We start from the raw sequence: 22,500 nt of genomic DNA on the forward strand, positions 1-22,500 counted from the left end.
GTCTTTGATGATGTACTCGTACGTCGTGAGCAGCACGTTGAACTTGCCGCTGCGCAGGATGGGAATGAACGCGCGGCGAGCAGAGCCGGAGACCCCTGAAAGCAACACCAAGCCCCCTTCACATTCAGAACCGACAACAAAAACCAAAACACGCGCTCTGATTGGACGGAAGGAGCGCCCACCTTGTAGGAGACTTTGACGACAGACGGCGACCACTTATCAAACTCGTAGACCCAGTTTGACAGCGTCCTGAAGGCAGGAGACAGAAAGGTTAAAAAGCGTGCAGCGGTGGCGAGTGACAGCGAGAGAGAGAGAGGAGGCGGAGCTTACGAGAGAGGTACGATGATGAGGAAGGGCCCGTTGAGGCGCTTCATCTCCATGAGGTAAGTGATGAGGGCGATGGTCTGGATGGTCTTTCCTAAACCCATCTCATCGGCCAGGATGCCGTTCAAGTTGTTGTTGTAAAGCGACACGAGCCACTCCAAGCCTTTGATCTGAGCGGGAAGAGACAGACACTCAGCCGACAGTTAAACCCCGCCCCCCCTGCTCCCGCTCGCCATCGCACCACGCCTGCGTACCTGGTATTGTTTGAGCTGCCCGTTGATCAGCAGCGTCGACTGTTTGTCCACCTTCTCGGTGACGGCGTGAGCCACGGCGTAGTACGACTGCAGGCCTCGGTTGAAGCTGGCGTTGCCGTACTCGTCGTCCACGTCCTGCCTGGCGTGCCTGTGGGAGAAAACACGGTTATTAGCGTTTACATCGAGCACGCCGGGTCGGTTTTTAACCATCTCTTTTGGAATCTGCTTCGTTCTAAATAATCGTTTTAACATCGATGCATACGATGAACTCTCTGTGCAGACGCCGCCGTCACACACTGCAACCGCCATTTTTCTTTCTTGGAAACCTTGAACACCCGACTGCGAGTCATGTAAAGGAGCGCCAGATTTTAAATAATCTTACTCGATGATGTGCCGCACGTCCACCTCCGACACTTCCTCGCTGTCAGGGTCGGGAATCTTCTTCTTCTCCTCGGCGGGAGCTGAAGACTGCTGAGGCTCCTCCTCCTCCTCCTGAAACAAAGAACAGAGCGGGCGTGAAGTCGGATGTTTCTCAGCTTGGTTGTGGAAATAAAAATGGCGGCAGGTTTTTTTTTTTACCTCCTCCTCTTCCTCCTCCTCTGAACCGCTGTCCTCGCTGTCAGAGCGCGGCGCCACTTCGTACCTGCGGAGGAACACATGTTGAGCCGTGACGCGACATACGAGTGCAGCTATAATGTTTCTATCATGCAGCCGAGACACTGACCCCGGGTTCATCTCCAGCCAGGTCTCCAGCTGAGCGGCCTTCGGAGCTTCGCCGCCCGTCAGGATCTTCCCACTGTCCACGTGGACGACCTTCACGGGAAGGTCGCTCATCTGACTGGTTTCATCTAAAGGCTGTAAGAGAGGAGACGAGATTAACCCTCCGGCTCACTTTCAGGTCTGGACTGTTGATGTGAAAGGGGGGGGGGGGGGGGTCGGCTCACCTCTCCGTCGGGTCCCAGACCAGCAGATCCACCCTCCACCGCCTCGGGCTTCTGAAGACGTAGCAGAATTTAAAGCAGGTGCAGAAACGCAGAAAAGAGACTCAGTTCAAACACGCAGCACAAACACTCACCTTCTTTTTCTTCTTCTTCTTCACTTTGAGAGCTTGCACGGCTTTGTGAGCGCGCACCAGCTCGGTGAGGTTGGCCACGTACTCGTCGGTCTGCTGCAGCAGGTACGCCAGGCGCTTGTCCTTCTTCTGGTCGATGAGTTTACGATAACCTTCTTCGTCTTCGGCCTGAGAGGAGCACAGAGACGTTAGCGGCTCGTTCTGAAGCAACAGGAATGTTGAAGGTGTCGGATCAGAGTCTCACCATCAGCCTCCGCATCCTCTCCTTCTCGATGCGCTCGTTCTCCTTCTTCTGTTCGCGCTCCGTGTTGGCGTGATAGGTGGCCACCGCCTTGGTGGCCTTCTGGAGCTTGGCGGTGATGGAGCGATGGTACTCTTTGAAGTCCTTGGCGTGCTGCAGGATGCTGTTCAGGTATTCCTGTAAACCAACGTTAGACATTAGAACATCCTGGAAGCTTCATCTTTATTTCCTCCACGCCGCCCTCTAAAGACGGCGTGGAGGTCACGACGTCAGCCGGCTCCGTTCCTCGACGTGTACCTGGTGTTTCTGCCGGCGTTTGCGCTCCTGCTCGATCTTCTGCTGCTTCTCGAGCTTCTCGGTGATCCGGGCTTCACGTAGAGACTGGCGTTTGCTGCGTTTGTACGCCTTGGCGTTGAGCGCCGTCTCCAGAGCGGTGTCACGACGCATGCAGACCACGACCTCCTGACGAAGCTGGAGACGCAGGCACACACACAAAAAGACGACGTGTTAAAATACAACATCGAGGACGGGGAACTAATAAAGCAATTAAAGAGTAAAAACAGAGTCGTGTTGCCATGGTTACCTGTCTCTGGAAGTTCAGCAGCCTCAGCGCTTTGAGCTCGATGTTGGCTTTAGTGCGGAGGTCGCCAGCGAGCGAGCCGGGCAGGTTCTCCAGCTCCTGGATACGGTGAGCGATACGAGCCTGTAACCTGAGGTTCATCAAAAAATTATAATTAATGAGGATACAGAACTTCTGACAGATGTCGCCACGGCAACAGGGTCAAATGTCAGAATGACGGCGCCCGCCTCACCTGTACTCTCTCTCCTGGAGGATCTCCACCGGGTCCAGCCCGCGGGGTTTTTGGATGGGGGTGATGCGGTTCTGCTTCTGGTGGAGCATCATGGGAGGAGGCTGAGCGGGCTGTCCGGGCGACTGCGTCTGAGGGGGCATGACGGGGGAGGCGGCGGGGGGGACGGACGGGGGAGCCGGAGAGGGTCTGCCCGTGGGCTGAGGAGGAATCAGCTTCTGAGGAGGGTTGGAGGGGGCGGCAGCGTTCACCATGGGTCCTGACAGAGACGAAAGCGGAGAGATGAGCTGTGGTCACATGAGCAGACAGAGCTGCACCGCTGGGACTACGTTTACCTTCAGGCCACTGTTTCGGCGGTCCGTTGGTCGGCGGGCCTTGCATACCCGGGGGGACCCCTGCAGGTCCAGGAGGCACCATATTTGGACCAACCATACCTAAAACAAGGAGAAGAGGCAGACGTCACATTTGTTCACACCTGCAGACATGTGACGATGACGTGACTGATAAAGTTAAACTCACCATGTGGTCTGTTGTAGTTGCCCTGAGCCGGTCCTGGTCCTGGTCCCGCCCCCGGTCCGACTCCAGGCCCTGTAGCTGGCGGCATGTTGGGCATTGGCTGCTGCTGCATCCCCGGCATGGGCCTCTTCCCTTGAACGGCCATCTGCAGGTGATCAGGGAGAGGCTGACTGCGAGCCAGCATCTTGTAGGCCATGATCTGAGCCCTGAGCTGGTGCAGCTGGTTCTGGTTAAACGGAGTGGGTCCGCCTGCACCACCTGGTCCACCTCCTGCAACTCCAGGTCCACCCAGACCCTGAGGACCCCCACGGTTAGGTTGGCCCATGCCCTGGCTGGGGTCTCCACTGCCCTCCATGGGACCAGAACCAGGGCCAGAGGGGCCGCTGGGCATCATGGGGCCCGAGGGAGGGCCGCTGGCGGGGACGGGGCTGGGCGCGTGCTCGGAGCCTCCTAATGGAGAGGGGTAACCTGGAGGAGCAGAGAACAGATGCATCATGGGTCGGCCCAGAAAGACATCAAGACACAAGCTTCACTGTATTTTTATTTCTCAAAGTCCAGATATTAACCGGAACATTCCTTCCTTTTATGCCCTCTTTTGATCACAAACTCTGCTGTGGTTTTGTAGATGCAGCTGCGTTTGTTACAGCCTGAAAGGGGAAACCCCTAAACCCCGCCCCCTCCAGTGGCCCCGCCCTCTGCCGTCTGCTCGCACTGCCAAAACAAGCAGCGACACAAGAAAGAAACCGGCTGGATGGGTTCACACTCACACACAAACACTGTGTGTGTGTGTGTGTGTGTGTGTGTGTGTGTGAGAGACTGAGCTTTCTCTCTTCCTGTGGGGACAAACAGATCATTTTTTATCTTTCTGACGTTACGAGGACAACGAGCAGCCTTCAGACGCCACAGCCTGCAGTGTTTCTCTTTAAAACAGTATTATGGGATGTGTTACCTTGGGAATGTTGGTCCATTGGGCTCGGAGGGGGTCCCATCCCGCTGTGCCCCCCTGGTCTCATACCCATGCCCTTCATCTGGTTGTAGCGGGGGTCGTCGGGCATTCCCTTCTCATGCATGGCTTCCATGGGCTGAAAAAACAAAACACAGTTTTATTTGTTGTTAACAAACCCAAAGTCATTTTATCAAACCCGAGACAAAAAGCTGTTCAGTACTTTGTGCATCTGGTGCATGTTGTCCTGAGGATATCCTGAGGGTCCCTGTGGTGGGTGGGGGTGTCCGGATCCAGGAGGTCCCGGGCTGGGTCCCATCATGCTGTGGGCCGAGCCTGGAGAGGGACCAGGGCTCGGGCCCATCATGCCCCCCGGAGATGGTCCCGGGCCTGGGGAGGGTCCAGGCCGAGGTGTCCCTCCCATCGGAGGGTCAGGAGTGGACATCTCGCAGGAGGGGGAACAGGAAGTGTGTGGCAGCAGCGAGTACCCCTGAGACGGGAGAGACGACCGCAAGGCATTATGGGAACGATCCGAATCAGACAAATGAGCATGAGCGTTCTTCCTCTGACCACGACAACAACTCATGTCTAACAAAAACAGTCAAAAATAATAAATGTAAACAGTTATCACAGTTATATGGGCACATGTGGCACACAGGTCGGACCCGAGGACGAGTGTCTCACGATTTCGATCATCTGTGAGACCGGCTGAAGTTCAGCATCGTGCCGAGTTAAACAGCTCGCCTTGTCACTTAGCAGAGGGTCATTTCTTTTACTGTTTAACATCATCACCTCCACATGACTGATGTATAATAATCATTGATATCATTAATGCTGCACAGTGTGTGAAAGTGTCTACACCTGGTATCATTTCATTCTATTGAATGTTTTTCTTCCTTTATTTAATTAATATAAACTTCGACTTGTTCGATATTGATGCTGTTTATAATTCCTGCAGTTTGAGCTGCTATAACAACCACATCTCAATGAAGTTTATCCTTAATCTAGCTGGTAGATACTTTTTTTTAACTTTTGAAGTGGAGAATATATAAACATCAAGCTGCTGTATGAATCGGTTTGTTTTGTTGTACTATAAGTATTAATGTGTTTGATTTCTTTATTCACTCCAGGAAGGGCATCTTCTATTTAACACAGAAGCTAAATGCTAAAGCTGATCAAACATGTAAAGTACCACTTCAAAAGGTATAACTTTAATTAATAAAACACACAGAGGTCGCTCTAAATTTACACACACACACACAATCCCTGATATACACACAACGACGTTAAGAAAAACTGACAAAGAGAACAGATACAGTAGAAGCAGAAGAATTGTTTTAATGTTTACATCCGTAAACACAATGCAGCTAGTTTAGCTGCTTTTAGCATAATTAGCATCTGTGCTAGCATTAGCCGGGCCTAGCCCTGTCAGTTAACGTAACATTTGCATTCTAACTGACGATAGATTTGACTGTTTTATGGTCCCTTTGTGAATATGAAGTTGTAAGAGTTCCCTGGTTGTCATTTAAAGACTCGAGAAGCCCGAGAAATAACATTAATCTTGTCGGAGATAATCGGAAGAACAGTTGACTCAGGCTAGCCGGTGTTACGTCGAGAAGTGCCGCCTTGTTGAAAAAATGCTACCATAGCGCTAAACAACACTAGAAGCTCACCATAATCACAAATTAAAAAAGGCAACGATGACAAAAATAACTTCATAATACACTACTCACACTTTTGAATTATTAGAGTCTGTGCAGTACGTTTAGGAACTAAATTAGGTCAGATTTCAGGGCAAGCGTCCACTATGGGGTATTTTTCAACAAGGCAGCAAATCTCAACGTTACACCTGTTAGCCTGAGTCGAATGTTCTTTGTAACTTAACCTTTGTGTTATTTCTTGATCGTTCAGAGACTAGCAGAGAATTAGTATAACACAGACATAAACACGAATATAAAAGATAACGTCTATCGCCGGTGAAACAACATAATGTAACGTTATCTGTAAAATCCGGTGTGCTGTCGAATATTGCTACCCGGTTAAATAAAAGCCAGTGCTAGCATGCTAACGAGTTAGCCAAGCCAGCCATGCTCTCCCAGGCCAATTAGGCAGAAAAAATGTGTCGTTTCGGGAGATGTTTGTCCAGATGAGGCGACGAGTAAGAGGTTAAATGCACCCCTCATCGCTTGAGATGATTGATCCAACTCGCCTCCCGTACCTTTCGCTCAAAGTTCATCTCCAAAAACAATTTTCATTCATTGCGATACTGCCGCGCCGCAGCAGCAGCGACACTGTAATGTCGGGTCTTGGCTTTTTTTTTCTCCACGTTAAAACACTCGAATAAAATATCACAAATACCCCACAAACATTTGCAAACATAGCAGAAAGCATCTCCGCCTTAAACAAAATAAAAAGTTGACTCACACAGGTGATAAAAGGCCGATGTTTGAGTCCTCTACGGTTGCAGCGTCTGTCGGTTTTCCTCCTAGCCAGAAACAAAGACCGACCAGCCCAGTCGGTTTTTTTCCTCCCCCCCCTCCTCTCTCTGTAGATTGTATCACTGGGACCCGGCTTCAAGCGACTCGGCAGCGCCCCCATCCGCCGGCTCGTCAGCTTTTGCGCATGCGCAGTGAAGGTTGTGCTTCAATTGGGGGGATGAAAGCGCGAGTAGCCGGCATGGGGGAGGGGAAGATACAGCGGTGTAGAGCAAGGTGTACGGTGTATCTATCTGTCTCCATGCTGTTAAATCTTTACTGATTCACACCAATAATTGACTGACTGTGTTCAGTAGTGTGCTGCTTTGTGTTCTTAAGATCCCTACTCTGTCTCTAAATTGAAGATAGTCTTGTAATTGTTTATTATAGAGGCCTGCTGGACAGAGATAAAAATAAATAAATTAAGTAATAAAGTGTAAATTAAGAGTATACCCACGTAACGTTTCCAGGCACCAATACAACACTGTGTAGGTCAATGTGATTCAGTTTAATATGCTTTAAAGGGATGGGTGTTTTTAGAAACAATACTGCCAAGGTAATTACCAGATAAAAAGAAAAACACAAAACAACAACAGATAGAAATGGAGATATGGTATGATTGATTTTTCTTTGTGTGTTTGTAAAACACTTTTGGAGGTCTTATGCTTCCCATTAAAGGACCAATCAGAAAGCTGTGTCGAGAGCGAGCTGATGACGCTCTCTTCCTGTGTGATCATGAAGGAAACATGCTGTGTTGAAGCTTCTCTGACAACAATGCAGCAGCCAGTATGTCCTCCTTCTAACTTTAGATTCTGCTCCTGAATGCTCTGGATCTGATTGGACCAGAGAAGGTAGGCGGGGCTTTGAAGGCCGTTTTGGACGCCCCTGGATTTGCCAGATATGAGAGCAGTTATCAGGTGAACAGGTGTTGCAGCGATGGAACTGGAACGTGTAGAAGTTTCCAAAATGTCGACAGGATGTCTAAAGGCTTTTAAAAAACAGTTAAAAACCTTGAAATATTATCGGACAATACAAGGAAGCTAGTCATAATATAGTGTATATAATGTTGTTTTTGTTGTCTTGGTAGCTATGGCAACCGATTTAAGTCTAATGGGTTTGACCTGGCGTGAACTGTACTTACAGTTTGAGACGCTCCATACAGTCAGTCTCCTCCGGACCTCAATGCAGACGGAGAATCGGTGCGAGAGAGCTGTGTGCGAGTTCGGGGAGATTTAATGGACGTTGTGATGTCGTTATTATTACACCAATGGTGAAGTGGTTTGGGTCAGTCGTACCGTCACGCCATCCAGGGGAACGAGGACCCCTCCGTGAGCCACGAGCCTCGGCCTGGTCGAGGTGGAAAGTTAAGTGGACATTTTTAACAGAAAAAAGTTTGTTATTGTCTGTTTTTGTTCCAGTTTTTTTTATTATAACTGTAATACAATCGCCTTATAATGTGAACAAGTAAAGTAGACGTAAGTTAACTTTAAAAGTTTGGGTAAGAGGACACGAGGGAGTTTAATCCAAGGTGCGTGCCCGGGGTCAGTCCAGGTGTTCCTCAGTGTGTCCATATGTGTAACACTCTTTGCACCGCCACGTGCGTGTTTGTTTACACTGTGTGGACTCACACGTTGATTGCCATAAGCTGCTTTTCCCCAGAACAAGGTTTTGGCTGTACTTGGCTCCACTGTGCTCTACTACTCAGAACTGGCATTAGTGTAGAGGAGGAACAATCACATTTGGCTCCTGGGTGAACCCCCCCAGTGTTTTTTCTTCATTTGTCCTAAAAGTGCTGCACATCCGTCCTGTCTTTGTTACGGCTTTCACACAACCAGGACTTCAACCAGCATCCCTCCCATTCCCAAGCCACGTCCCTTCAGAGTGATCGACTGCTGAACTCCAGAATCTGTTGATGTGTTAACTCAAAATGTAGAGCTCGACCATAAAAAGTGCCAACTCATAATAAATGTTATCTCAAGACACTTCACTTTATTTTATTTACAAAGACCCAACGATCGTCCACCGTGAGCAAAGCCATCGGCAATATTTAGCAAAGCAGCAAGGTAAACTACTGCCATCTGCCACGACTCTGTGTGTGTGTGTGTGTGTGTGTGTGTGTGTGGGGGGGGGGGTGTTAGTGTGTGTGTGTGTGTGTGGGGGGGGTGTTAGTGTGTGTGTGTGTGTGTGTATTGTTTTAACAATACAAACAGCACAGTCACTAAATCCCCTCAAGCATCTTAATTTTATACGCTCCATTTTTAAATGTGCGAGTGTTTTCTGATGACTGTTATTTACCGCTGCGAGCTGGGCGCCCTTTGACAGGTTGACTGATCAGCTTAAGGAGGTGGGGTCAGAGGTGTGTCAGTGGCGTTAATCTGCAGAGTCGACGGTCCACCGCTTTTCACAGAATGTGCTGGCACAAAAGGAAACCAGCGAAACACAAAGTGTGGTCAAAGTGGACCGCTGAGACATGACCATCCACCGGCTGGCCAACCAGCTTTGGAGATACCGTGTGACAGGTCTCATGATGACCTTGGGGGTCACCTGTCTGCTCATATTTGTAGGTACTTATTTGTTGCAGCAGTCGAGGTAAGTGACACCATACATTCGTTTCCAGTTCTTACATTTTTTTTGTTTTTTTTTCTGTCTGTATTGGAGTCAAATTTTGCAACATTTTGCTTTTCTTGAATCCTTGCGTTTTCTTTTCTCTCCAAAGCCGTCACGGTCGACACAAAGGTTGGAATAAGAAGTTAGTGAAAGATAAAGCTCAACCGGCAGCCAACGCCGGCTCCTCGAGACATGACTACCACTACCAAGAGCGCAGAAGAAGGAGCGACGCACATCCCTCCGACGACCATCAGGCTCCGAAAGATGGCGTTCCTTATGACATAACGAAGCCGCGGACGCAAACGCCTCCTGTTGTCTTCCTCAAGACACACAAGACAGGAAGCAGCACCGTCCAGAACCTGCTGTTCCGCATGGGAGAGCGGGACCGAGCCACATTCGCTTTCCCTCATCACAGCTACATGTTCAGCTACCCAGAGAAGTACGACACCTTTATTCGCCACGTTCACGTGAAGCTCAAACGGCGTCGCTCAGGATCTTAAACATCCCTGTTCATTTTTTTCTCCTGAGCTGATTTGAGTATTAGCCGTGATGTCATAACCATCTAATGTAGACTGACCACGAGCACAAGACAGTCGAGAGCGTAGAAATGTCGACTCTAAATGTCTGGATTGTTCTGTTTGATGATATTTAACGTGTTTTTTTTGTCGTTGTTTCAGATTCAGAGCGAAATATGTGGACGAGTTACCCGACGACTCGTCTCAGTACGACCTTCTCTGCAGCAACATGCGTCTGGACGTGGAGCAGCTGAAACAGGTGATGCCGGAGAACACCATCTACATCACCATCCTCCGTGAACCTCAGCGGACGTTCGAGTCTGTCTTCTCGTACTACACCTCCACGGTTCCTGCTTTCGTTTTAGCCAAAAAGGTCGCAGAGACGACGGGGCACAAATCGGCGTTGTCTCTTTTCCTGGAGTCCCCCGATGCCTTCTGGGACCCCAAAGAACCCGGGAATTGCCTGGGAAGGAACCCGATGAGCTTTGACTTGGGTATCGACAGCCAGCAGTGGAACTCTACCTGGCGGACTGACCTCGCTCTGCTTGAGGAGACCTTCCAGCTGGTCATGATAGCGGAGCATTTTGACGAGTCTCTGATCCTCCTGGGCAGCCTGCTGAATCTGAGCATGGAGGAACTCGCCTACGTCCGCCTCAACGCCCGCTCCCTCCAGGATGTCATTCCCCTCGACGACGAAACGAAAGATCAGATCAGTGCCTGGAACACTTTGGACGTGCAGCTCTACGACTTCTTTCTGCAGATCTTCCTCGAAAAGGTAGAAAAGTACGGCTTGGAGAGGCTGAACAGCGAGGTCGCTCTGCTGAGAGCAACCACAAACAGAATCAGGCGGAAATGTGTGGCGAGGACCGGGGTGTATCCCGAGGAACTGGAGGACCTGGTGAGACCTTGGCAGACTGATACCGTCACTATTCTGGGTTATCAGATACAGAAAAACCTGACCAAGGCGGAGCAGGCATTCTGCACTCGTCTAGTGCTGCCTGAACTTCAGTACCATGCACATCTGTATTTTCAGCAGTACGGTCGAGACATGAGAGCTGTGCCTACAGAGTAACGGGAACTAATCCGGATTCCAGATGTGCAGAAAACTCCTCTTTTTATTGTCAGGAGTTTTCTGCATGTGTGAATGCAAACAGCTTCTGAAATCTGAAATCATCCAGTGTTGCTCTTTCAAACTGGGATGAAGACTGGGATGTATTTTTTTTTTATTTTTGTACGATGTGTCAACGTGACCTTCCTTTTCTGCCTTGTATCGACAATAAGAGAGACGACAGACGTGGTTAAAAATGAATATTAATAAAAAGGAGGTTTCAACACAAGATGGTCCGTTTCTTTGCTTTAACGTTCGTACTGAAGGTATTCTTGGACAAGACGAGGGCAGGTTGTTTTAATTTGAGCGACACCTCGTTACATCTTCTTAAGTCACTTCCTCTGGGGTGAAACTGTCGCAGCGTTTAAGCCCGTTAAGCGGCAGCAGGTTTGACGCTGGCTCCGCTCCCAGTTCACACATTAGTGCTCATCGTTCTTGTGAGCACTAAGTCGCGCTTATTCAACAGGGAGGATTGTCGACAGCCTTCTGTTGGCTCTGTGAGCATGAGAGATGAAAAGCTGATTTAATGGTTATCACGTTCACTAATCCATCGTGGCAGATGGTTGCTCACCGACGCGTCCGCTTGTGATCGAGTTTTCTGAACTTCAGCGTCGGCTTCATTGAAAGGCAACAGAAACGTCTCTCTCTCTTTTTTATTTATTATAAAGAGTTTATTTATAGAAACGACAGCAGATCATACAAACAGCTTCAGCACATGTTGTGAAGTTACGATTCACAAGTTTGTGAAGATTTGATTTTCTAGTCTAGTGAAAGGTAGGTGCATCCTGTCAAAACAGAAACAGACTCGTTTCATCTGGATTCTTCACAGCAGATGATCGAGGGCGGGCTGAGCCTGCAGTGACATGTTCTCTTCTTAAAACAATAAATACAAATAGATAATGAGCAATAAAAATAGAGTTTGATTAAAGGTTTGATCTCTGAGGGTCCGGGAGGTTTGTTTGTTCTCCATGCTGATCACAGCAGGACAAACTCGTCCATGCTGCCGCTCGTCTTCATGTCTCTGTGCGGGCCGTTCCTCTGGATGTAGGCGACGTCGTTGGAGGACGTTCTGCGAGCCTCCTCTTCCTCCTGACTCGCTCCCTGCACGAAGATAAACATGGGGTACGTCTCTGCAGACGTGGACAGAGCCTACAGGGGAGGAAACAAAGATGAAGCCAGCAGCTTTTTCCTTCACAATAAAACGTCTATGTTTGTGGGCGGAGCTGGGGGGGGGGCGTTTCCTCCGGCCAATGAGAGTGCAGCAGATGTGGATACAGCTCAGTGATTGGACGAGATTGAAAGCGATCAATATGACGGATATGGACAAAGAAGAGTGAGGAGAAACAGCGAGAGGATAAAGCTGCTTCTAAAACCAGGCTGAACCTTGTGTTGTCTTTTACCCGTGGACGTGGAGCTGCTCTACTTCCTGTTGGACAGGAAGCTGGACTAACGCCGGCGTTTAGCTTGTGCTAGCGTGCATTAGCTTGCAGTGTAGCTACAAGCAGTAAATGTACGCATTACGTACTGCAGGGGGCGGAGCTTCTGCAGGTGATGAACCCAGGAGGAGGAGCCACGTTTAAGAAACACGTCTAGTTTACGATCCAAAAACTAAAACCACAGCGTCTTTACAAGCCCGACGTTCATAAAGAGAGGACAAAAACAAAACAGTGTAGCTACCTCGTCGACAGCCGAGCACATTTCTTCAAAGTCCTTCTGGCCTTTTGCATAGAAGCCGATGGTGCAGCTGGGATCCATGCGAGAGAACGGCATCTTCCGAGGATATTTACAGTGAAATGACTGCAGAGGGAAAAGAAGACAAACAACAGATAGAGATTGAATAAGGTGAATGTTGTTGTTTTTTTTGCCTTTATTTAGAGAAGGGGGGGGGGGGTTCGGACCAACGCAGCAGGGAAACGTTTGTGCAGGAATGAATGACTTGATTTGTCTTTGTGCGACCTGAGCGAGGCCGGCTGTCACAGGAGGAAGCGAGAGCGAAAGCAGAAGAGGAGAATCAGAAGTTCCTCTTACCTCCAAGGGAAAGTTCTGCTTGGTCATATCGACGGTGGGCCGACAGTAGTGAGGGTCCAAGTGCAGCAGGTGGTCGTCTTTTAAACAGCACAAATAAAACAGAGTGAGCGGGCTGACGTGGATCAGCTGAGCGCACAGTGACAGTGAAGGACGAACAGAGTGCTGCACGTACCCTGGAAACCCACGAAGAACAGAGAGTGCTTCGGTTTCCCTCCGATGATTCCAATGCAGCTCTGCAACGCCAAGAGTCTCTGTGGAGAGGACACTTCCTGTCAGACATTTTAAGTGAGCAGCGACACAGCCTCAGAGCGCACACGGGAAGAGAAACACGCGTGAGATGTGGTCGTATACTTTGACACATGTGATGTAGGAGGGGTTGAGATCTTGTCCTCCGAGTCGCACCGGAACCAGAACGATGACGGACCTCCAGGACTGAGGAGGAGGTCGTTCACACAGCCGCTTCACGTCCTCTAAATAGACTGAACACACACACACACACACACACACACACACACATATAAACTCCAGAATGTGTTGATAACATCAAACATTGAGGCTTTTCTCTGATTTTGCATCTTTGGAAAAAACGATTTCTGAATCGTTCTGCAGAGAAATCAAACACGCTGATGACAGAAGTCACTCACCGGTGCAGTCCTGTGCAACGTACACCACCAGATTGGGAACGTCTGCCGCCGCCGCCGCCACAGCTTTCCTGAAACACAGGAAGTGAAACCTCCAGGATGTTAGAACCCCTTCTTAAAGGCTGGAGAGGTAAACTGGGAGTGTTTAAAGGAAGTCTCACCGGAGGATGTGAGCGGCGATGGACGGGCCGTACCAGTCCCCGGCCTTCTTCCCTGAGCTTCTCCCCAGCTCCACCAGCGTGTGTATGCCAAAGGGGGCAGTGGGAAGATCTGCAAACCAGCTCAGCACCCGTCTGTGTGAAGCCTCCATGGGTCGGTCCAGGTTGGAATCCAAGCTGTGTCTTCGGACTTTCTTCTTGGTCTCCTCCTTTAAATACAGCCCTCGCTCCGTGCGGCTCACCTGCAGGTCCATGTCGTCTTTGCTGGCACGTTGGCTCGCGCACCAAGTCCAACCTCGACACAACATGCAGATAATGTCACGTCAGAAACACCAGATATGGATCCAGATCATAATGTCTGATATTATTCTGCCTTCAGTAGTGTTGTGCAGTTTGACAGTGACACAGCTCGAGGGACTGAAGTGAGCATCACCTGGTGGCATCAGGTGACGCAGCAGGCCTCGTGCCAGCAGCATCTGCCCCGTCCTCAGGACACACCCCCATCCACTGTCGGTGGTCAGAGAGCCCCCTGATAACGGAGGGAAACCCCGTCTGTACGTCAACCACAGGAGAGACGTGAAGGAGCGCCGGAAATGCTCTCTCTCCCCTGACACAGACACACAGCTTGGGTTAATAAAATAAATAAATAAAAAAAAAAAGCCCTCGTGCTTTTGGAGTCACATGAAGGAGATATTTCTGGAAGGACGAACAAGCGTGCACTGCTCGGCGCCGCACCTTGGTCCTTGAGCTCGTAGGACTTTCCCAGCATGATCACCGGAGAGCTTTTGCTGAATTTGGATTTCTGCTTCAAGGACCAGCCTTGAAGAGGACGAAGAGGAGAGAGACACAAACCGTCATCCGACAAAGAAAACAACTAGACTACCATTCATTCTTATAACACACATTCACAGTGAGGGTTGGGCAAGACTGAGGCGGGACTTAATCCCACAGAGGAAACGTCCTCATAGACGTCTGAGGAGATTTTACGGCCCTCGTTATCGTGTGACATAATTATGACGTCATCGCGGTACAACAGACCGTATTTGACACTGTTCCACGCCGAGACCAACTTGGATCTGAGTTTGCCTCTGTCCTCGGCCTCCTCGTCCACCCGGCTCTCTTCCAGCTGCTGAGTCCCGTTAAACTCCGCGGGGAGGAAGAGCCAATCCTCCGTCGGCTCATCCTCGGGGGGCGGGGCCTCCGAGGAGCAGCTGGGATTCATAGTAGGATGCGCGACAAAGTGCCTCTTATCTCCATAGCAACCTGTGCAGATATGAAGGGAACACAAGGCGACATGAAACAGAAGCACATGATCGAGTCTGAGCGCAGTGTCCACACTGGAGCTGACGGTTACACGCCGGCTGCAGAGAGAGAAACCATGTGACTGCACCGTGTGACTCGAGGAATTTCAGATATGTTGAGTTAGTTGCAGCAGGAGGGGCGACGCTCTTCTCCCCCACAGTTAGCCCGCTTCATCTGAAACTGAACATCACTAGATGTTCCCGGTCACAGCAGCAGGCTCACAGCCTGTGAAGCTGCTCCGACAGTTTGTAGAAACATGAAATGTTCTGAGAATCTAGTCGAGACTAGATCCGTGTTCGGGTCAAAGTTATTCACAAGGTTTCTAGGAACCGTTTCCACCAATCAGGCTGGTTTGGTTCAGTTTAGTACAGATCCTTTATTTTGGTCCCATTCCAAACCTTTTCCGGAAAACGCAGATAAATGGGTCTGGAACTGAACCGGACTGCTTGGTGGAAACGGTGTGAGGAGGATTATTAACATAATGTTTCTCCTACTGAGGAGAAAACAGAGAAATGTTCTCCGTTAACTTTATTGTTGAATCACAGTCGGGCTGTCAGACACAAACTATTTGAGATATAGTGAGACCTGCATGCTGAGTGGTTACCTCCACAGGTCCACCTGATCAATAATTAAAGACTGCTGATGTGACGAGTTTGTTTTCAAATATTAAGTAATGATTCATTATATATATATATAATGTTGCTTGATTTATTTATTTATTCAGCAATCAAAAAGCATCTAGTAGCAGTTATTTTTCTCCAGCAGGGGGCGCTATATGGACTCAATAATTATACAAACATGATCCAGTTTGATAACTACATGACAACATATTAAACGTGTTTATCTAAATTCATCTGTCTGTACAGACTGAACAAAGCTGGAAGACAGATAACAGCGGGACACAATGAAAAGGTGATGAACTCTGGTTAAAGCCCCCCCCCACGTGATTATAGCCAAGGGCCCCCACAATGCTCATGTGTCTGTTACGTCACTCACCTGCTCACACTCCCTCTGAACACACACTTTAATTATCTCTGAAACTTTAAACACTTTAAATTAAAACATAAACTGATGTTGATGAATTAATGAGTACAAAATAATCTGATGTAAGGTCTGTGTCTTGTATAATTTATGTATTATTCAGCTAGTTAACTGAATTATTGTATTTTATTTTGAAAGGTAAAGGTCTAAGATGAATACATATATTTGATCTATTTTTTAAAATCTTCAAAATAAATGTAAAAACACAAACAAACAAAAAAAAAGCCCGCCAAGACAGTTAAATCACATTGTTTAACTTGTACAAATTAATTGTCAAAGTGAAGGAATTTGTTGTTAATGTTTAAAGTGTTTATTATTATTACTGTACTTCCTGGAATAATTAAACATTAAACTAAAACACGTGGTTTTGAAAATAAAAATATCGTACGTTTTTACAACATATCATATATATATATATATATATATATATATATACATATATACATAAACTTACATATCAATAACAGAGTAAACATTAAACTTCACAATGATGAAGTCAAAGTGATGAAATAAATCTCTTATTTTGGAGGCATCACAGAAGCATTAAAGAGGTGATAAAAGAAGGACCGGAAGTCTTTACCTTGACTTCAGCAGCATCATTTTGTCTTCTGTAACGACGGAAACTCTCTGAATTATCTCCTGAAGTTTGTCGTCGTTTTTTCGCGTCTTTATGACGAAAGAAAGTCAAAGAATCCACCGAAGAAGAGACTGCGCTGCGAGTCCGCAATCACTTCCTGTTTATGTTGCTGCGCTTTTCCTCCGTCGTGATTGGTCAACAGAGGACCAATCACAGCGCATCTCTGATTATCCTTCTTTTTCTTGAGTTCTGTCAATAAATTCAGACAAAATAAAGGATTTCTCAGCTTTTTATTACATTTCTGCACTATGGGCTTTTTGCTGCACTGGTTTCACAACAGTGGAGAGTAAATATTGAGCAGTGAAATGGACAACAACAGTCAGAGACGTCAAACTTCAATTAACAGCCCGGGGCTTTTATTTGTTTCAGTCCATGAAATGACCCTGCCTTTATTCTGGACAGGAGTCCACAGCAGACAGGCCTTTCATTGTGTTCACACCACACTCCTGCACAGCAAACATGAGACTATTTACTCCATTTACACCAGAAAGAATATTCAACAGTGTACACAAACCGTATATCGTTAACGGATTCAATTAGAAATCACTCACTTGATCTACGCCAACCTGCTGCACATCTTTTTCTGTTTCAACAGTGAATGCAAAGAGGCCTCATCTGTCCAGACCTGCAGCTAAGCGGGGGGAGGGGGGGGGCTGCCACACAGGTTATGGTCGATTTCTAAGTCTAAATGTAAAACGTATAAATCGCTTATTTCAGTATAGTAAAGCAGATTTTTTACCAACTGATGTGTACAAAAGTTTGATAAATAAAAAAAAACAAAGTTCAATAAATAGAAGACAAAGACGACAAAAATAAATGTACAGGATAAATAAATAGAAACATGTGATGCAAAATAAAGTGCAATATCCTTAAATAACACACATAAACATGGCTGTTTAATGTCTAAAGACTCCTGTGTACATGTAGCGTGAATAAAGACTGTTCATCATTTATAACGCCTTCATGTTGCTCTCCACCTCGGGACTTTTAGTGACGTGTAATGTTGTCCACAAGGGGGCAGTCTAAGACAAGTCTGCACAAACTATTAAAACGCTCTAAGATGTGTGTGTGTGTGTGTGTGTGTGTGTGTGTGTGTGTGTGTGTGTGTGTACACTCTTGTGTCACATGAGGAGGGTGCTCAGTTTGACAGAACCGGGCACTGTTGGATTTGCATATTACTTTAAACATTTCACTGTAAACAAAACAAATTCACATCATCTTGAAAAAAAAAGAAGAAGAAAGAAAGTCTGGCACTCTCCTCGGGTGTCAAAACAAACACGACTCTTCCATTTGTGTTCTTTACACACAAACGGCCTAAAAAAAAACATCATTGCACATTTCACTGTAATGAATGGAAAACATTGAAAGTGTTCGCTCGGCTTATTGCACCCCTCGCCCTCTGTCGTCTCTTCTTCAGCTTCAGTGTAAACGTAGAAATCGGGGACACCAAAAACAAACAAAAGTGGCGTTATCCGCACATTGCATAGTGTCCCTGTGCAAGTTCACCTCATAATCCTCTTTCTGAAATTCAGCCCTTAAACAAAAACTCCCCTTCTTATTCCAATATGGCCGACATTTTGGTGTCTTCACCTGGTTTCTACACGCCTGAACTCTCAACCGAAGCAAAGACAGTTTACGTGATTGTTTAGTTGTCACAACCACATCTCTGAAAAAGTTGGGACGTTGTGTGCAGGGGCGTGTCCAGAGGGGTAACATGCCCCCCCCCCCCCTCCCCTCTGACTACATGTATGATTGGCTATTCGCCCTGTCAGAGCGACTTCATTGTTCAGGCAGCTCACAGCTTCAGGCTTGCATATTGCTTTAGTCCTTTATTTATTATGTTCCCTATATATTGTTTCCTAAAGGTCGATGTGATCCGTGCAGACAGAAGGGGTAAATAAATGCTCTTCATTCACGTGTGCACAAACGTCAGACCACCCCCCCCCGTCCTAAACGTCTGGACACGCCCCTGTGTGTGTGAAACGTAGATAAAAACAGAATGTGATGATCTGCAAAACAATGAAACTAAACAACAAATTTGCCGTTGAAAACACACAGTAAAATTTAACGGACAAAGTCTGAGTGTGTTCCTGCAGGGGGCGCTGGAGTCCCCGTGTGTCCCTGCAGGGGGCGCTGGAGTCCCCGTGTGTCCCTGCAGGGGGCGCTGGAGTCCCTGTGTGTCCCTGCAGGGGGTGCTGGAGTCCCGGCGGCGGCGGTCTCCGTGCTGGAAATGCTGTCTCAGGCTAACTTTGAGTCAAGCTAACGACGGGCTGAGAGCTGGAGCTGAGGCCACGCCCACCTGTCAATCAGCTCAGCTACACGCCTTATTGTGAATAACTCTGATCCTTCATCCAATCAAAACTGCTGAGTCATCAAAACATTCCCCCCCGTACAGTGTGTGTGGATGGAGACATGAGCTAATCACACCTATTTGGTTTTTTGAAGCAGGCTGTAAACATGTTCATGTCTGCTGTAAAAACAGGCTGTTTGAATGGGTGTGTATGTGACTTCCTGTGCTGCTGCAGCCAGCCTCTAGTGGACACTCCAGGAACTGCAGCCAGCCTCTAGTGGACACTCCAGGAACTGCAGCCAGCCTCTAGTGGACACTCCAGGAACTGCAGGACTTTAGACAATGTTTCAATCTTCTGCAAATCATCACATCCTGTTTTTTTTGTTTTTTTTTGACGCATTTCACAACATCCCAACTTTTTAAAAACGGGGTTTAATGTCAGCTGAACGTAAAGATGTGAAACACGATTAATGCCCGTCGACGACAGATTCCTGCTCGTTTACACGTTTTTAACGTTGTTGAAAAGTTGTTCACAGTGATCACTACCTTTAGGTCTTCTTTATATCTCTCCTTTTTTTTTTTTTGTTGTTGTTGATATTCTTGAGTTTTTACAGTGTCCGACATGCATTAAGACATTTTCTCTATAAACAACACACACTGATGAACACACACAGAGGACACACATGACGAGTCTACAACTTGAAACCACGAGCACACGTCTTCTTTGTTCACATCTGTTGAGTCGACACGTCGTCATCTATTTGGTCTTTTCTCTTCGGGCCTTTAAGCCCCTCCCTCCCCGTCTTTGTGAGAGTCGTGATGATGATATGTCGGTGATGCTACAGTAGAAGGCATTACATGGGAGAGTGGTCCTGAAGCTCTTTAATCACCAGTGATGCTTGGAGCCGCGGCTGTTCCCTTTCTCGGGCTGGTTTGCGCTCGCTGACGAGGCCGTCTGACCTCCCCGCCGCCCGCCTCCGGACGGAGCCTCGGCTTTTCCTGCTGCGCTGCCTCGCTTCTCATCACTCGACTTGGAGTTGTCCTTCCCTTTGGCGCCCTCTTGTGACCCCCCCTTCATGGGCCCGAGGACGGTTTTGGCCACACTCGTGAGCTGGGTGACGAAGCTGGCTTTGTCTCCCGGGGACATGGGGCGAGACTTGGCAGAGAAGGGGGACGTCGAGTTAGAGGAGGGCGACATGGGATTCTCCTCCAGGACCTCCAGGTGGGCTCTCTCCTCTTTGGCCCCGCGGTAGCCACTCAGTCCTTTCTCCCCTTTGGGTCTGAGAGCGGCGTGGGCGTGGGGCGGGACCGGAGGTGCAGGTCCTTTCACTGCTGATTTGTCCCCGCCTCCTTTCTCTCCTCTCTCTGGGGCTTTCCGCTGCTTGGACGCCTCTGCAGCCGACACTTTCTGCACACTTCCTGCAGCAGCTTTCACTTTCACCTCGGTGCTCTCCGGAGGTTTCGCTGCAGGCCCGCCGTCTGCCGGCGCACCGTCCTGCTGCTGGACGCTCTTTGAGGAGCTTGCAGTGGAGATTTTCTCGCTGATTTTACTCTTGCAGGCTGTTGCATCAGATATGAAGCTGCTTGCATTTTGAGGTTTGTCTCCTGCGTTTGTCTCTGCTAGAGATGCGCCTGCTGATGGACTCCCTGCAGACACACACGTGCTGCTCTTTATGAGCTCTGCAGCAGTTTTGCTGTCGGCGTTGACGATCTTGGACTCGGCTTTAGAAGGCGGACTCTCTGTCTTCGGTTCAGGCGGTGTCGTCTGGGTGTCTTTCTCTCTCGTTGTGAGCAGAGTGTCCCGGCTGAGCGGCGACTCCTGCCTCCCCATCCTCCGAGCCGGCTTCAAGCCTCCCATGTCCCCGCCCATGGGAGGAGAGGGTGAGGAGGAGGACGAAGGAGAGGGAGGAGCAGGTCCATTCTCTCCTTCCATCTCCAGCAGACTCTGCAGGCTGTGCTCGCAGTGGAAGGACTCCCGCCTGTAGTCTCCGTGCGACACCTCCAGGCTGTGCTTCCGCAGCGACACCCCGCCCGCCAGCGGGGACGGAGACGACGAGGAAGAAGAGGAAGAGGGAAGAATGGGTGCGCCGAGCTTTTCCGCAGACTGCACCCGCTGCAGCAGGGGGGACCTGGGCGGCTCCGCGCTCTTAGGACGAGGGCGGGCGACAGGAGGGGAGGAGTGCAGCTTGGCGGGGAACGTCTGCGTGGTGTTGGAGCTCCCCACCGTGTGGCCGCTGAGAGGCGGCGGCGAGGAGGTGGTCGGGGAGGGCGTGTGGGCCAGCGGCGACAGGGGGATGTTACCGGCAGATTTGCAGCGTGCAGAGCGGTACTGACGGTGAAGTTTGGGTGACAGGCCGTGCAGCGAGCTCGGCCTCATGTGGTGAGAGGCGGCCGGGGAGTTGGGCGTGCTGGAGGCCGGGGAGCTGCTCTGAGGGGACGCGCCTGACGAGAGGGGAATCGTTTTACAGTCGACTGATAATCTCACTTTTCATGCGATTCAGGTTTTAAAGAAATCATCCGATCTGAGTCATACTCACCCAGGAGAGGGGATTCGAGCGCCGAGCGGTAGTTCTGGGTGGGCGAGCGGGCGGCGAGGTTGTGGGTGGGGGATCCTGGCAGACTGTCTCCGGATGAAAGCGAGCGGTTTAACGAGGAGAGGCTCCGGCTGGTGTGGAGGAGGTTCGACTGCTTCGTGATTTTTCTAAACAGCGAGCTTCGCTTCTTCCTGAAAAACAGAAAAAAAAAAAAAAACACATCACAGAGTGAGAAAAAAAAAAAAAAAACCTGAAAGGAGAATATAAAAGATGACTGAAGGTTTGACGGACTCTTGTCCCTCTTTGGCTCCCGTCTTCTTGGTTCGGCGCGCCATCTTGGATTTATAGCTGGACTTCCTGGCTGGACCCACTTTAATCGACGTGTTCTCAAACGGAGTGGTGGTGACCGTCACCTTGTTCCCGCTCTGCAGAGAAGACAAAAGTACATCACGTTACTTAAAGGAGGAGCTCGCTGTGATTGGACCGCTGGGTAGAGGCTGCAGCAGGCAGGCGGGTCGTGCTAACCTTGAGGATGAGCTCCACCACCTCCGTATGAACCAGGCCGTGGACCGACTCGCCGTTTACGTGAGTGATGAGGTCACCGGCGCTGAGTCCAGCCTCCTGGGCCGGACCGCCATCCTCCACGTGCTGCGGCGAGCAGAGAGGAAGTGATGAGACTCACGAGTTCACCGACACAGAAAAACGAAGACGAAGAACCTTCCACTCACCCAGACCATGTGATGCACGCTGTAGACGTCGCTGTCGCCGATGTAGACGCGGATGGCGCGCAGGGTGAAGCCGTACTTCTTCCCCGAGCGGTGGATGGTGATGGGAGAGTGTTTGACGTTGACCATGGGCGAGTAGTCCCTGCTGGGGGAGGAGTCTCTGGAGGACGGGTTGGAGGACAGCGAGCGAGGAGACATGGGGCTGGCGAGAGGCGAGGCGCCGTGTTGCTCCACTGAAGAGAGCGAGGGAGTTAAAGTAACGAACCTTAGAACACGGTTAT

The 22,500-nt window shown here is 49.1% G+C and overlaps 4 protein-coding genes across 10 annotated transcripts in view; 1 reads left to right on the top strand and 3 right to left on the bottom strand.

Moving 5' to 3' along the window:
- The window catches only part of smarca4a (SWI/SNF related BAF chromatin remodeling complex subunit ATPase 4a), a gene marked incomplete at its 3' end in the record, with an annotated part of 7,129 nt that extends 352 nt beyond the window's left edge, over positions 1–6,777 (bottom strand). The window contains 19 exon segments of the mRNA XM_079366723.1: positions 1–78; positions 81–95; positions 183–249; positions 331–494; positions 579–726; positions 961–1,061; positions 1,158–1,221; positions 1,303–1,433; positions 1,523–1,573; positions 1,654–1,818; positions 1,895–2,068; positions 2,189–2,362; positions 2,475–2,601; positions 2,704–2,959; positions 3,036–3,134; positions 3,220–3,684; positions 4,166–4,298; positions 4,383–4,649; positions 6,584–6,777. Of these exon segments, the coding sequence (XP_079222849.1) occupies positions 1–78; positions 81–95; positions 183–249; positions 331–494; positions 579–726; positions 961–1,061; positions 1,158–1,221; positions 1,303–1,433; positions 1,523–1,573; positions 1,654–1,818; positions 1,895–2,068; positions 2,189–2,362; positions 2,475–2,601; positions 2,704–2,959; positions 3,036–3,134; positions 3,220–3,684; positions 4,166–4,298; positions 4,383–4,649; positions 6,584–6,757 (2,853 nt within the window). The 5' untranslated portion in view covers positions 6,758–6,777.
- Positions 6,778–8,888: 2,111 nt separating this feature from the next.
- Positions 8,889–10,905, top strand: LOC306838627 (galactose-3-O-sulfotransferase 2). The gene is made up of 3 exons (XM_079366931.1): positions 8,889–9,222; positions 9,350–9,679; positions 9,918–10,905. The coding sequence occupies exons 1-3, from the start codon at positions 9,104–9,106 to the stop codon at positions 10,825–10,827; spliced, it is 1,359 nt and encodes a 452-aa protein (XP_079223057.1). The 5' UTR covers positions 8,889–9,103; the 3' UTR covers positions 10,828–10,905.
- Positions 10,906–11,512: 607 nt separating this feature from the next.
- Positions 11,513–16,814, bottom strand: atg4db (autophagy related 4D, cysteine peptidase b). Its single transcript, XM_079366300.1, has 11 exons — positions 16,614–16,814; positions 14,729–14,953; positions 14,426–14,509; positions 14,124–14,297; positions 13,694–13,985; positions 13,536–13,603; positions 13,243–13,370; positions 13,064–13,142; positions 12,892–12,968; positions 12,541–12,660; positions 11,513–12,012 (listed from the first exon to the last, which is right to left on the bottom strand). Exons 2-11 carry the CDS (start codon positions 14,910–14,912, stop codon positions 11,839–11,841), a joined length of 1,380 nt encoding a protein of 459 aa, XP_079222426.1. The 5' UTR covers positions 14,913–14,953; positions 16,614–16,814; the 3' UTR covers positions 11,513–11,838.
- Positions 16,815–19,359: 2,545 nt separating this feature from the next.
- Positions 19,360–22,500, bottom strand: part of mast1b (microtubule associated serine/threonine kinase 1b) — a 42,930-nt gene continuing 39,789 nt past the window's right edge. For all 7 annotated transcript variants that reach the window (XM_079366275.1, XM_079366273.1, XM_079366272.1 and 4 more), the window contains 5 exons: positions 22,223–22,452; positions 22,020–22,142; positions 21,786–21,919; positions 21,498–21,685; positions 19,360–21,402 (listed from right to left, as the gene is read on the bottom strand). In XM_079366275.1, the coding sequence (XP_079222401.1) occupies positions 19,847–21,402; positions 21,498–21,685; positions 21,786–21,919; positions 22,020–22,142; positions 22,223–22,452 (2,231 nt within the window). In that variant the 3' untranslated portion in view covers positions 19,360–19,846. The remainder of the gene's footprint in view (positions 21,403–21,497; positions 21,686–21,785; positions 21,920–22,019; positions 22,143–22,222; positions 22,453–22,500) is intronic.

This window comes from Symphodus melops, assembly GCF_947650265.1.
Source record: "Symphodus melops genome assembly, chromosome: 17".
Classification (NCBI taxonomy): Eukaryota; Metazoa; Chordata; class Actinopteri; order Labriformes; family Labridae; genus Symphodus; species Symphodus melops.

Bases quoted from the DNA above. Each gene is read 5' to 3' on its own strand.
- atg4db (XM_079366300.1), bottom strand. From the start codon at position 14,912: ATGAATCCCAGCTGCTCCTCGGAGGCCCCGCCCCCCGAGGATGAGCCG. The intron at 14,298-14,425 runs GTGCGGCGCCGA...TGTCTGTGTCAG, and splicing joins CTACGAGCTCAAGGACCAAG to GGGAGAGAGAGCATTTCCGG. The intron at 13,986-14,123 runs GTGATGCTCACT...TGTTGTGTCGAG, and splicing joins GCGTCACCTGATGCCACCAG to GTTGGACTTGGTGCGCGAGC.
- LOC306838627 (XM_079366931.1), top strand. From the start codon at position 9,104: ATGACCATCCACCGGCTGGCCAACCAGCTTTGGAGATACCGTGTGACA. The intron at 9,223-9,349 runs GTAAGTGACACC...TTCTCTCCAAAG, and splicing joins TATTTGTTGCAGCAGTCGAG to CCGTCACGGTCGACACAAAG. The intron at 9,680-9,917 runs GTACGACACCTT...TCGTTGTTTCAG, and splicing joins ATGTTCAGCTACCCAGAGAA to ATTCAGAGCGAAATATGTGG.